The sequence below is a fragment of the Mustelus asterias genome, chromosome 17 (assembly GCF_964213995.1).
Source record: "Mustelus asterias chromosome 17, sMusAst1.hap1.1, whole genome shotgun sequence".
In the NCBI taxonomy this organism is placed as follows: Eukaryota; Metazoa; Chordata; class Chondrichthyes; order Carcharhiniformes; family Triakidae; genus Mustelus; species Mustelus asterias.
In genome coordinates, this window is record NC_135817.1 from 57,788,803 (window position 1) to 57,803,838 (window position 15,036).

At 41.5% G+C, this 15,036-nt stretch overlaps 1 protein-coding gene across 5 annotated transcripts in view; it reads left to right on the top strand.

The window, feature by feature from the left end:
• Positions 1–15,036, top strand: part of hlcs (holocarboxylase synthetase (biotin-(proprionyl-CoA-carboxylase (ATP-hydrolysing)) ligase)) — a 146,371-nt gene that overhangs the window by 47,651 nt on the left and 83,684 nt on the right. For all 5 annotated transcript variants that reach the window (XM_078232760.1, XM_078232759.1, XM_078232758.1 and 2 more), the window contains one exon: positions 12,664–12,935. In XM_078232760.1, coding sequence (XP_078088886.1) covers positions 12,664–12,935 — 272 coding nt within the window. The remainder of the gene's footprint in view (positions 1–12,663; positions 12,936–15,036) is intronic.

A 15,036-nucleotide genomic window follows, 5' to 3' on the forward strand; every position in this document is an offset into this window, starting at 1 on the left:
CTGTATAAGTACATGCAGACAAAAGCAGTGCCCATCTTTGCATTCTACTTGCTGCTAGTGATGGTGTGTGGTCCAAAAATGACAGTGAGTGGATGTTGGTCCGTTAACAATGCAAATTCTCTCTTGTGCAGGAACTGATAGAATTTCTTTACTCCTCAGATGATCCCTAATGCTTTCCTTTCAATCTGTGCATTGTTACTTTCAGCCTTACTCAAGGGTCTAGAAACAAAAGCAATCGGTCTTTCTTCACTCGATAACATGATGTGGGAGACCATTGCTCCTACACCATAATGGGATGCATCACAAGCTAACCGTCTGTGTAAAGTAGGATTAAAGTGCGTAAGAGCTTCAGACTTCGGTTATGCTTCTTTGGCTTGCGTGAAGATGTTATTGCATTGATCTGACCACTTCCATGTTCAGGCTCCATCGCTTCACGTTTTCATCAAAGGGTCCCACGATGCTGAAAACTTGTGCCATTTTTCTACTAATGGAGGTTTCTGGTATACACACTGTGCAATGTGTTTCCAGCAGCTACCTTGATTTTTTTTATATAAGGCAACAACCTGAGCTTCAGCCTCTTATTTAACACACCAGGTCTATAACTGCTGCAGAGTTTCGTTACTCACGTTCACCTAGCCCATCCGATACTCGGCTGTATAAGTACGTGCAGACAAAAGCAATGCCCATCTTTGCTTTCTACTTGATGGAATTCCTGTGTGTGGTTCAAAAATGACAGTGAGTGGATGATGTTCTGTTAACAATACAAATTCTCTCTCGTGCAGGAACTGATGGAACTTCTTTACTCCTAAGATGATCCCGAATGCTTTCCTTGCAGTCTGCATAGTAACCAGGTTCTGGACACAAAAGCATCGGTCTTTCTTCACTCGATGGCATTATTTTCCTCGGTAAATTCATCTTCCTGGGTGACTGGCAAGTGCCATTCCTCATCCTTGTCGTCAGTTTTTATATTGTGTATTGGGGAAACATCTAGGGTTTAAAACAACGCAACTTTATTTACAGATGTGTTCTCTTACAGGCTGCTGCTGCTCTGCCTGTTTCCCGCTAGGGACTTGTGACGTCACTTCTGACATGAATACAAGAAGCCAATAAGATTAAAACAAATATACATAACATACAGAAAGTTAGGTGTGGAGATAACAGTTAGAAGTTCATTTTTAACTTCACTATTAGATGTCTAATATACACTAGTCTGCTTATTTAAAAGAAAACACTTCTACCTGGTTTTACCATTTATCCATTCAGAGTACTTAATATTTTCTACTCCACAAGGAGGCACTGCTTGGCTAGAAATATCAAGTTAGTGACCTGAAAATGTGTGACTGCTAAAAACGGGATTTTTTTTCATCCTGTAGGCAGTGTGTAGGATCATTATCTGAACAAAACCTGCCAATCTTTTAAGGTTAACCAATTGTTCCAGCAAATCAGTTTAATCTATTCTTTCATGTATGAACTTATTTATACAGATATTCCAACTGCAATTTGCAGGTTACCAACAAAATCCTGTTGGATAAAAGCACAATGAAGATGAGATTAAATGTTATAAGATTAGACATTGATGTTGAATGGTTTTATTGTCCTTTTTTGGCAGACAATTATGTTCAGGGCAGTGGATGTGATGGGAGCTCACATACACTAATTCAGAGCAGAAGTAGTCCACTCGGCCCCACAAACCTGCTCTGTCATTCAATAAGATCAGGGCTGATCGGATTGTGGTCTCAACTCCACATTCCACCTGCCCCCAATAATCTTAGATTCTTGACTAACAAGGGAGCCAATCTACCTTTGCCTTAAAAATATAATTGACCCTGCTGCCACTGCTCCCTGGGAAGAGAGTTGAGAGATTCATTCTTGACCTTCTGAGAGAAAAAAATTCTTCTCATCTCTGTCTTAAAGGGGAAACTCTTTATTTTTAAACTCTATCTCCTCATTCTAGTCTCTCACAAAAGGGGAAACATCCTTTCAATATCCACCTATTAAGTTCCCTCAGGATCTTATATATTTCAGTGAGATCACCTCTCAATCTTTTAGACTCCAATAGATGAGGGCCCAGCCTGTCAAACCTTTCCTTGTAAGATAATACCCCTTCCATCCCAGGTATTAGTAAAGGGAACCTTCTCTGAACTGCTTCTAAAGCATTCAGGTCTTTTTTAAATTAAATAAGGAGACCGAAACTGTACACAATACTCCAGAAGTGGTTTCAACAATGCCTTGTACAATTGTAGCAAAACATTCATACTTTTAAATTCAATTTCCCTTGCAATAAACAACAACATTCCATTTCCTTTCCTGATTACTTGCAGTCTCTGTGTACTAACTTTTCTTGATTCTTGTACCATGACACCCAGATTCCTCTATACCTCAAAAGTTTGCAATTTCTCTCTATTTAAGTAGTTTTCCACCTTTCTGTTCTTCTGCCAAAGTGGAAACTTCACATTTTCCCACCTTCTACTCCATCTGTCAAATTTTTGCTCACTCACTTAAAAGAGTCTACAAAGTGACATAGATAAGTTATGTCCTCTTCATAACCAACTTTCCTACCTATCTTATTGAGATTAAGTTTATGTTTATTTATCAGTGTCACATTAACACTGCAATGAAGTTGCTGTGAAAATCCCCTAGTCGCCACACTCCGGTGCCTGTTCGGGTACACTGAGGGAGAATTTAGCATGGCCAATACACCTAATCAGCACATCTTTCGGACTGTGGGAGGAAAGTGGAGGCAACCCACACAGACACGGGGAGAACATGCAGACTCCGTGCAGACAGTGACCCAAGCCAGGAATCGAACCTGAGTAACCATACCTTTGGTCCCTTCATCCGTGTTGTTGATATAAATTGTAAAAAATTGAAGCCCAGTACTGATTCCTCTGGTACACCAGTTGTTACAGCTTCCAAACTAAAAAAGACCCATTTATCCCAACTCTGTTTTCTGTTGGCTAATCAACTTTCTATCCATGCTAATATGTTATCCCTACATGATGAGTAAGGGGTAACATATTGGCATATTGGTGTAGTAATCTTTGATGTGGCACCTTATCAATTGCCTCTTGAGCCTGGGGTAGCACTGGCCCTAATGTGAGGCCCAATTGGAGATGAATTCCTGCTCCTCCTGAAAGGAAACCTGTAGGACCAACAAGAAAACCTAAAAACATCTGCTGGCCCTCGATCCAAATCCTGGTACTGCTCCCCAAATCAGATCGTTGACTGAAGTTGCCTATCTGGTACTGATAACATTATTGAGACCTAATCTGCATACTTAAACAGATTCCACTGGGTGTTCCACTCACCTGCAGGTGACTGATGTTTTGACCGGGGAGGGGGTCTGAAGTTCACTCTCTCATCTCTAGTAGTGCAGCACTTGGCACTGCACTGGAGCGTCAACCTAAATTTTTATGCTCAAGTCCTAATTCTTCTGATTCAAGAGCAAGGGTGTGATCAACTGCACCACTGCTTACATACAACAAGATATCAATTGGCCAGTGCCATAATATATATCGCCGTACTGACAAGATAGACACAGTGACACAAGTTCCTGCTTGGGCATCAAGCATCAGAGTAGTGTCATTTTTCTTGATCTAAACACCAACCTGATTCAGAAAGTGCTGACACCTTCCTCTGCAACACCATCTTGCTGCTTTTAAACCATTACCTTTTGCTATTTAGGGCAACTGATAAGACTGATCTGATGAGGCACTATTATGTAATTCATTAAAGAAAGGATAGCATGAAGGTTGGTAGAAGTGTATTGTGCAAGTGGTGAATAGAGATGGAGATGACCGGGGGGGGGCGGGATTTTCCCGTCCAGCTGCGCTGGTCATATAACTTAATTTTTGGGGGGGAAATATTGTGCCCAATATTACAAATGTTATTTATATGGTGTTCTTTACAATATCAAGGATCCAAAGCTTCCTATCCAGTGAGCAATTTTGAAGTCACAGTTGTAATATGGGAAATGTGGCAGCCAATTTATGCACAGCAAGATCCCACAAACAGCAACGAGGTAATGACCTGAGAATCTGTTTTAATGATGATGGTTGAGGAATAAACACTGGAAAGAACTCTAAATGCAAAACACTGCGAATTTTGCAAATCTGAAATAAAAACAGAAAATGCTGGCAATACATCTGGCGGCTTCTGTGAAGAGGGAAACCAAGTTAATGTTTCAGGTCGTGACCTTTCATCAGAACATTTAGTCAATGGGAAGAACTCCCTTGATCTTCTTTGAAACACATCAGTCAGGGCTTTGGTTTAACAACTCCTCCCTAACAGCGATGTGGGTGTACCTACATCTTATGGACTGCAGCGGTTCAGGAAGGCAGCTCACCACCACTTTCTCGGGGGATGGGCAGTAAATGTTGGCCCAGTCTGTATCACGTAAATGAATAAACAAAAATTCCTCTGAAAAGTGGCACCTGCAACAGTGCAATACTGCACAAATGTCAGCGTGGATTATGTGCTCAAGCCTTGGAATGGGACTTCAACCCAAGACTCATACCGAGAAACGTACGTAGAAAGTAGAAGCAGGAGTGCGCCATTTGGCTCTTCGAGCTTGCTCCACCATTCATTATGATCATGACTGATCATCAAATTCAATATCCTGATCCCCCTTTCCTCTCATTTCCTTTGATCCCTTTCATCCCAAGAGTTGTATCTAATTTCTTCTTGAAATCACACAATGTTTTGCCCTCAACTACTTTTCGTGATAGTGAATTCCAAACATTCACCACTCTGAGTGAAGAAATTTCTCCTCACCTCAGTCCTAAAAGGTTTACCCCTTATCCTCAAACTATGACCCCAAGTTCTGGACTCCCCCACCATTGGAAACATTCTTTCTGAATTCACCTTGTCTAATCTTGCTGTGAGATACCCACTCCCTCTTCTAAACTCCAATGAATACAATCCTAACCAACTTGGTTTCTCCTCATATGACAGACCTGCCATCCCAGGAATCAGCCCAGTAAACCTTCTCTGTACTCCCTCTATAACAAGGACATCTTCCTCAGATAAAGACACCAAAACTCCAGGTGTGGCCTCACCAACACCCTATGTAATTGTAATAAAGCATCCCTATTTCCTATACTCAAATCCTCTCGCTATGAAGGCCAACATTTTCCTTCTTTACTGTCTACTATACCTGCGTGCTTACTTTCAATGACTGATGCACGAGGACACCAAAGTCTCGCTGAGTATCCACCTCTCTCAATTTACAGCATTCAAATAATAATCTGCCTTCCAATTTTTGCAACCAAAATAGATAATCTCACATTTATCCACATTATACCCCAATGAGAAAGCTACCACTGAACCAACACTAGTTGAAACTGAAAGATGGACCGGGATTCTCCCAAAAAAGTTCTAAGTGCTGAATTCGCAGGAAAACTGGTGTAAATCATGCTGGTTTTTTTCACACTAATTCACACTAGAATCTCCCACATTCTGTGCAATGCAGAGACCACCAGCATGAATATCATTAGATTTCAGGGGGCGGGGCCTATTCCCACCTGGCAGGCTGACAGTTCAGAGCCTCTGTACATGCGCAGTGGCTCCGAACTGTCAGCCTTCCCATTTGCTGGCCAGCTCAATCACTGGCCAGCCTGGAACCCTATGCCTGATGGGCAGTACCAAGGTGCCCCTGGGCATGGGACCTTTGCTCCTTTGGCTCTGCCAGGGTGCCCATGCCCAGAGGCACCACACCCTGCTGCCTGACCCCCTGGGGTGTTTCCCGCTTGCCCCCCCCCCCCCTTCATTCCAGCAGGGTCATCCTACTAGTTCCCCAAAAGTGGGGAGCTAGTCTGAACCCTGCTGGAGTGAAATACTCCTGGCAGGGTGGGAGATGCTAGCGGGCCTGGAGAATTCTGTGCCGACACAGATACTTCTCTATTCTAATATTTTCTTGTCTCGACATGGTCCATATCCCTCTATCCCCTGCCTATTCATGTGCCTATTCAAGATGCCTCTTCATCGTTGTTCTAGAATCTGCTTCCACCACCTCCTCTGGCAGCACGTTCTAGGCATTCACCACCCTCTGTGTGAAAATTTTGCCCTTTATATCTCTTTTAAACTTGCCCCCTCTCCACCAATGCCCCTGAATAATTGGCCCTTCGACCCTGGGAAAAAGACTCTGACTATCCACTCTATCCAAGCCTGTCAGAATCTTGTAAACTTCTGTCAGGTCCCTCTCATCCTCCGACGCTCCAATGAAAAAAATCCCAGTTTGTCCAACCTTTCTTCTTGTCCTTATCCTCCAAACCAGGCAACATCCTGGTAAATCTTTTCTGCACCCTTTCCAATGCATCAACATCCTTTCAGTAGTGTGGCAACCAGAATTGTACACCATATTCAAAATGTGGCCTAACCAAAATCTTATACAGCTGCAACATGATTTTCTAATTCCTACATTCAAGGCCTTGTCCGATGAAGGCCAGCATGTCCACCTGAGTTGCCACCTTCAGGGAACTTTGGATCTGCACATCTAGATCCCTTGTATGCTAATATTTCTAAGGGCTCTACCATTTACTCTGTACTTTCGTTCTGCAGTAGACCTTCCAAATCGCATCACCTCACATTTGTCTGGGTTAAATTTCATTTGCCATCTTTTGGCCCAGGTCTCCAGCCAATTTATATCCTGCAGTATCCTCTGACAATCTTCCTCACCATCTGCTACTCCCCCAATTTTTCTATCATCTGCAAATTTACGAGTCAGACCATCTACACTTTCCTCCAAATCATTTATATAAATATATATTACAAACAGTAAAGGCCCCAGCACTAATCCTCGTGGTTCGCCGCTTGTCACAGACTTCCAGTTAGAAAAGTACCCTTCCACTGCTACTCTGTGCTTTCTATGCCCAAGCCACTTTTGTATCCATCTTACCAGCTCACCTTGGATGCCGTAATTCACTTTGGTAGGAATAACAGATGTGGTGAGTATAGGGCTAACGGGAGGACTTTGAATAGTGTGGAGGAGCAGAGGGATCTAGGTGTATGTGTGCATAGATCCCTGAAAGTTGGGAATCAAGTAGATAAGGTTGTTAAGAAGGCATATGGTGTCTTGGCGTTTATTGGTAGGGGGATTGAATTTAGGAGTCGTAGCGTTATGTTGCAACTGTACACAACTCTGGTGCGGCCGCACTTGGAGTACTGTGTGCAGTTCTGGTCCCCACATTACAGGAAGGATGTGGAGGCTTTGGAGAGGGTGCAGAGGAGGTTTACCAGGATGTTGCCTGGTATGGAGGGGAGATCCTATGAGGAGAGGCTGAGGGATTTGGGATTGTTTTCGCTGGAAAGGCGGCGGCTAAGAGGGGATCTTATTGAAACATATAAGATGATTAGAGGTTTAGATAGGGTGGATAGTGATAGCCTTTTTCCTCTGATGGAGAAATCCAGCACGAGGGGGCATGGCTTTAAATTGAGGGGGGGTAGTTATAGAACCGATGTCAGGGGTAGGTTCTTTACCCAGAGGGTGGTGAGGGATTGGAATGCCCTGCCAGCATCAGTAGTAAATGCGCCTAGTTTGGGGGCGTTTAAGAGATCCGTAGATAGGTTCATGGACGAAAAGAAATTGGTTTAGGTTGGAGGGTCACAGTTTTTTTTTTTTTAACTGGTCGGTGCAACATCGTGGGCCGAAGGGCCTGTTCTGCGCTGTAATGTTCTATGTTCTATGTTCTATGAGTCCCTAATATAGTTTCTTCTTTGTTGATTTTTGCACCCCTTCCACCTACTATTTTGAACCATTGATCCACCGTGAGGCACTTACAGTAAAGTGATTACAATTTTGGACTTTGACTGAAAAGGGCCAATTTTGAAAGAATGAAACAGAAATTAGAGGCAAGAGTAAGTCATTCGGCCCTTTGAGCCTGCTCCGCCATTCATTTTGACCATGGTTGATCATCGAATTCAATATCCTGATCCCTCCCATATCAGGTGGGGCGGCACAATGGCACAGTGGTCAGCACTGCTGCCTCCAGGGACCTGGGTTCAGTTCTGGCCTCGGGTCACAGTCTCTGTGGATTTCTTCTGGGTGCTCCGGTTTCCTCTTAGTCCAAAAATGTGAGAGTTAGGTTGATTGGCCATGCGCAATTGACCCTAGTGTCAGGGAGTTAGGGTAAATATGTGAGGTTACGGGAATAGGGCCTGGGTGGGATTGTGAGCAGTGCAGACTCGATGGGCCGAATGGCCGCCTTCTGCACTGGAGGGATTCTATGATTCTGTGATGCTATGATCCCTTTAGCCCCAATCTAATCTTTTCTTGAAATTAGACAACATTCTGGTCTCAATTACTTTCTCTGGTAGTGAATTCCACACATTCACCACCCTCTGGGTGAAGAAATTTCTCCTCGCCTCAATCCTCAAACTATGACTTCTAGGCCTGAACTCCCCCACCATTGAGAGCATTCTTTCTGAATTTACCCTGTCTAACCCTGTTAGAATTTAATACGTTTCTATGAGATCCTCTCTTACTCTTCTAAACTCCAGTGAATATAATCCTAACTGACTTAATCTCTCCTCATATGACAGACCTGCCATCCCAGGAATCAACCTGGTAAAACCTTTGCTGTACTCCCTCTGTCGCAAGGACATCATTCCTCAGATAAGAATGCCAAAACTGCACACAATACTCTAGGTGTGGCCTCACCAATGCCCTACACAATTGCAACAAAACATCCTATCCCTATACTCAAATCTTCTCGCTATGATGGCCAACGTACCATTTGCCTTCTTTACCACCTGCTGTATCTGTGCGCTTACTTTTAGCAACTGCTTCACGAGAACTCCCAAGGTCTCGTTGAGTATCCACCTCTCTCAGTTTACACCCATTCAAATAATAAAACAAAATACTGCAGATATTTTGACAAGGTACCGCATGGTAGGTTATTGCATAAGGTTAAATCTCACGGGATCCAGGGTGAGGTATCTAAATGGATACAAAATTGGCTTCTTGAAGAAGCCAGAGGGTGGTTGTAGAGGGTTGTTTTTCAAACTGGAGGACTGTGACCAGCGGTGTGCCTCAGGGATCAGTGCTGGGTCCACTGTTATTTGTCATTTATATTAATAATTTGGATGAGAGTATAGGAAGCATGGTTAGTAGGTTTGCAGATGACACCAAGATTGGTGGCATAGTGGACAGTGAAGAAAGTTATCTCCGATTGCAACGGGATCTTGATCAATTGGGCCAGTGGGCTGATGAATGGAGTTTAATTTAGACAAATGCGAGGTGATGCATTTTGGTAGATTGAACCAGGGCAGGACTTACTCAGTTAATGGTAGTCCGTTGGAGAGAGTTACAGAACAAAGAGATCGAGGGGTACATGTTCATAGCTCCTTGAAAGTGGAGTCACAGGTGGACAGAGAGGTGAAGAAGGCATTCGGCATGGTTGGTTTCATCGGTCAGAACATTGAATATAGGAGTTGGGATGTCTTGTTGAAGTTGTACAAGACATTGGTAAGGTCACACGTGGAATACTGTGTGCAGTTCTGGTCACCCTATTATAGAAAGGATATTATTAAACTAGAAAGAGTGCAGGAAAAATTTACTAGGATGCTACCGGGACTTGATGGTTTGAGCTATAAGGAGAGGCTGGATAGACTGGGACTTTTTTATCTGGAGCGTAGGAAGCTGAGGGGTGATCTTATAGAGGTCTATAAGATAATGAGGGGCATAGATCAGCTAGATAGTCAATATCGTTTCCCAAAGGTAAGGGAGTCTAAAACTAGAGGGCATAGGTTTAAGGTGAGAGGGGAGAGATACAAAAGTGTCCAGAGGGGCAATTTTTTCACACACAGGGTGGTGAGTGTCTGGAACAAGCTGCCAGAGGTAGTAGTAGAGACGGGTACAATTTTGTCTTTTAAAAAGCATTTAGATAGTTACATGGGCACGATGGGTATAGAGGGATATGGGCCAAACGCGGGCAATTGGGATTAGCTTAGGGGTTTAAAAAAAAGGGCGGCATGGACAAGTTGGGCTGAAGGGCCTGTTTCCATGCTGTAAACCTCTGACTCTATGACTAGAAATCTGCAACAAAAATAGAAAATGTGGAAACATTCAGCATGTTTGGAGGCACCTCTGGAGGGAAAAAAGATAACGTTTCTTAACTGCTGAAACCAAATCTCTTTTCTGCAGGTGCGCCAGACCCAAGCCACTGATGTGTTGGCCGGCCAGGAGCACCTACTTTGTGTTCTGCAGTATTCCTCGAGCACCCATTTAACAGAATCCTCAATGACCTCTGTGCTGGGCAGCCCTAGTTTACTGACCAAGAAGTACAGTGTAATTATGGGTGTGAAATAAGGGAAAAGTAGATTCCTGCTGATTTTAAAATTGCAATTTGAACATATAACTAATTAATTTATAGCTGTTTAGGGGGAACATAAAAGGGTGCGGATATAGAGTTTGTGTGATTTTGCCAATGTTATCCACCACCGTTATCTTGTCAGAGTTTTTAACCTGCTGCTTTTGTGGGATTCTCAGGTATTTGGGTAATCTCATTCTTTTTAGAATTCTAACAGGTACCTTAAGCAGTCAACTATTTACCATTTTACTGTATGACATAGTTGGATGTATGCAGATTGGACAGGGAATAGCCATTGGCTTCAACAATCCCATCCAGTTTGGTCAGCTCCACTCACCTGCCTTCTTACTATGCCCCTCAATCCTATCACTCACTCTGGCCTAACCTGACAAAACTCTGTCATCTTTCGAGTGAAAGTGTTTTGCCTGACTTTTTTTTCCCCCTCCTATTTTCCTAATTGGTATCTTATGCCTCTTGGTATTCAAACACGTCATTATAGTGAGTAAATTACCTGGAACAATTTTGACAATCCCTTTCTTTTAGTTTGTGTATATGCTTGAGAGGGGTCTGGTCAAAACAAACATTTCAACATTTGTATAAGATATTTGTAATGTTTATGGGACACTTGAATTGGAACCTTACTTTGTTCTGTAAGTGTGTTTAATTATGTTAATAATTGCAGTAATTGGTAAAGAGGAAGAAAGTTTTTTTTACAGCTAGTCTCATTTTATGCTATTCATAACAGAAATTATTTATATAAGAATGGATTCTGTTCAAGCTTGGGTAGTGCCAGGATTGTAACAATTCGAGGAGGGAAAGTATTATTGAAAATCTTTGGTTCATATGCTATTTCGATAGTTTAGTTGAATGTTCTGTTAAATTGGAATTTTTTAGGAAGAAATTGAAAAATTAAATACACACAATCAATGGATATTTCAATCAAATGTGTTAGTGTTTCTAACATTTTATATGGATCTCCACAACACAAAAACGTACTGTTCTCAAATGTAAAAACTTGTATTCATTCCTTTTTAGGTATGTCAGGAGTTTGAAGGTGACATTTAACCTTCGACCTTGGCCACTTTGTCACAATAAACATTTTGCTGATGAGTGCAGGCTGCTTGTAAGATTGCTTCCAGATCATTCATTGTAACTGCAGTAGCTGTAAAAATAGTCTGCTTAATGTTCTTCTTGCTTCGGAAATTCGGTATATCTGTAGTGTGAACTTGTTTTGGAACCAGATGTACTCTAGCATACAAGGCAGGCTTTCCTTACAATAAATTACAGACAAGTTAAATTGCTGTTACATGTTTTTTTTAAAAAATCCCCTCTTAAGTCACGGTACCATGTACCAGAGACATGCAGTTTTTTCCCTCCCTAGTATTGTAGAGGACTCACTGTGCCATTTCTCTTGGCCATTATTCCCAAAATTTGGATACAATTTACATGTAGCTTAGCACTGAGAATTATTTTTTACATGGCAGTATCTGAACTGGCGATTGCGCGACACGTTTGATAAAGTGGGTGAGGAGGAGAAAACAGAACACACCATGGATTAGATATTGGTTCGCATGCGCACACACACACACGGATTGGATTGGATCCCAATGTAACTAAGATGCGATTAAAATCTCATCTGTCTGCTGACTTTCAAACTCTGGGACAAAACTATTTGGCACAGTTTCAAACCTGTGCCCAAAGAGTATGAGGTTGACACAAGAAAGTTGAGTCTAAAGTGATAAATTATCAGTTAATCATAAAGATGCCGCAGGATAACATATGGGAGATTTAAAATTTTCGCACTCGTACATTGGGGACTACTCTTCTGTAGTTGGGATACATTTTTGGGTGCAAGTAGAGCTTTTTTTTTAACTGTGCATCTAACTTTGCTGTAGCTGATCTGGGAGTACTTGATGCTGACAGCAGGGTCCTGAAATAGACTCATTTTTTTCGCATTTGCATACCTTGAATACAAAATCCAAAATCTTAGTTTTGTTTGGATGAAATTTTTCTTTACTTAGTACAGTTACAACAACAGAAGTAAATATTCTGCTAGTAATTTCCAGAATTGTAATCCAGGGCTAAAAATGTGTCCATCAAGTAGTAAGTATCCAGGAAAGATTATCCACAAAGATGAGAATCTGCCCTCTCAGTGGAGAGATTTTGCAGGTCTAGCAGATTGTGCTTTACTTTCTTCTCCATCTGCAGTGCTGTATAACGTGTTCTTAATTTCTGATTGTGTTTAGTTGCTTTGGTAAGTACTTGATTCCAATGTACTTAGAGATTAAGATCAAATGATCTGAACAGTTCACTAAATTATCATTTTTATTGAAACTTCCAATTTGTACTTTTTCAGAAAATTCGACGTTCTTTCCTTAGATGGCTGTGGCCCAGACTGGATGTAGAAGGTGTATTCAGGGCGCAGAAAGTATCTTTAAAAGTTGTAACAATGCAGCAACCTGGAATGGAGATCGCATCTAGCTCCTTGCCTGTCATCATAGAAACGCAAATGTTTTCATCAGAATATTTTAATCTGAAAATCTACTGCGAAAATCTGCAAACACGGGTGTTAGGTCAACTAGTTTTCTTCAGTGAAGTGATCACAACCACAATGGATCTTTTTGATGGGTAAGGTTACCACAGGTATGAGTCTTAAGATTAAGATATTGCTTTAGTGAAAGTCAGTACTTGTTGTGAAGATGCAGTGGATTCCATCTCCTCTTCATTTTGCTTCACTTCAATCCCAAGGCACAGTACTCACATATGAAGTGTAGGTAATGCCTCTGTGTACTAGAATGTCACTAGTTACTGTAATGGAGTCTTGAAACATGCATTTGGTTTTACTACAGGCAGAACTACTGGTACATGGTGTTGGAATGAGCCAAATTCCGTTTTTACATGATATTCCAAGATATTTGTTGGTATTTTGGGGATTACATTCCAGGAATCTGGTTTTCCATGTAAAAGGAAAATCAGTGACCTATGCCTATAATATACAGCGGGCTGCTAATCCCTAATATCAAATTATTGCTCCATGGTGACTGAAGAAGCCAAATTCCTTTTTATTACATTGGACTCTACTTTTATTGTTGTTTTGGGATGACATTTTCCTGCAATATTTTCTCAGTGGTATTGACTTTAGGTCGTGGAGTGAACAGTGAAGGCACAATACAACGCTCAGTAATGTTACCTAGAAATCTGATTTTTCACTTAGAGGTTAACATTTAGTCAAAGCATTAACGAGGGGGATTCAATTAACAAAACATACATTAGGTTATTGCGTTGCAGTTGGTTTGTGTTGTGTTCAGCTACAGAATTCCTCCTTTACTGGGTGAGTCATGACTGAAGAAGCTACATTTTGTTAGAGTTTGCAGCTAATTTTTAACCTTACTGTAGATCTCTAAAATTATTTTGGGTGCACAAGAGGGATCCTTAACATTGAGAAGTTCAAGGAAATGCAATTAAATAGTGGAAGTTTTAAATCTAAATAGCTGTTTCCTTTTAACACCATAGCAGAGATTTTTTTAAAAATATTGAAGCCATGTAGCAAATAACTTGTTAAATATATTTATCCTTAATTACAAAATGTTTAATTAGAAGAGGTGTAGCACTTTTACTAGCTTGGCACAGATGCTACCTGATCTGTGAGCTGACTTGATTAAAATTCGAGTTAAATATGTATACAAGCCTATCAAACTAAATTGACATGGGATTCACATGAGTGGACTCCTTGAAATTTCAGGGAAGTCATGATGTTTCCAAACAATGATGAGTCTACAAATGACTCTCCAAGTTTGGTCACTATGATTAACAAAAATCCACAGAGATACCTTCCCAAGAAAGGGCATTGAAAATTTCTGGGTTTTGATCAGAAAGGGATGAAAGAAGATAAAATTCTTATTAGGGAAGATAGTGATTGACAGAGGGGCGGCGAAGAAGCATCTTCTTTAAATCGTGTTGTGGTGATGTGGAAAAGGTTACTTTCTGCAGCGACAACAACATATGAGAAGCTTGGGGACACTGCAGCATAAGGAGAAGCCTGCTTACACAGTACTGAGAGTTTATGTAATAGACCTAATACTGTGAGCAGTTCTGGGCACCACACCTTGGGGGGATATATTAGCCCCGGAAGGAGTACAGTGTTTGTTTATCAAAACAAATCCCATGGTTAAATTATAAGGAGGAATTAAGCAAACCGGAGCTGTATTCCCTGGAATTTTGGTTAAGTGGTGGCATGGACAAGTTGAGCCGAAGGGCCTGTTTCCATGCTGTAAACCTCTATGACTCTATGTTCCTAAGTGGTGATCTGAATGACGTTTCCAAGATATTAAGGGGGACAGATAGAATTGATAGGGAGAAACTATTTCCATTGGTTGGAAATCTAGGACTAGGGGAAGAGCCTGAAAACCCAGAAATTTTCAATGCCCTTTCTTGGGAAGGTATCTCTGTGGATTTCAAGAGTGAAATTAGGAAACACTTTTACATAGGGTGGTGTGTTCTGCAAATAGCAATTGATGCTCAGTCAGTTGGAAACTGACAGAGGCGGATAGATTTTTGTTTTCTAAAGATATTCGGGATATGGGACTGAGGTAGGTATCTGGAGTTTGTTCACAAATCAGCCGAGATCTTATTGAATGACGGTGGGTCAGGTTTGAGGAGCAAAATGGTCTATTCCTATTTCTATGTTCTTATGAACACTGGCTTGGTTGAAGAATTCAAAAGAGCAAAA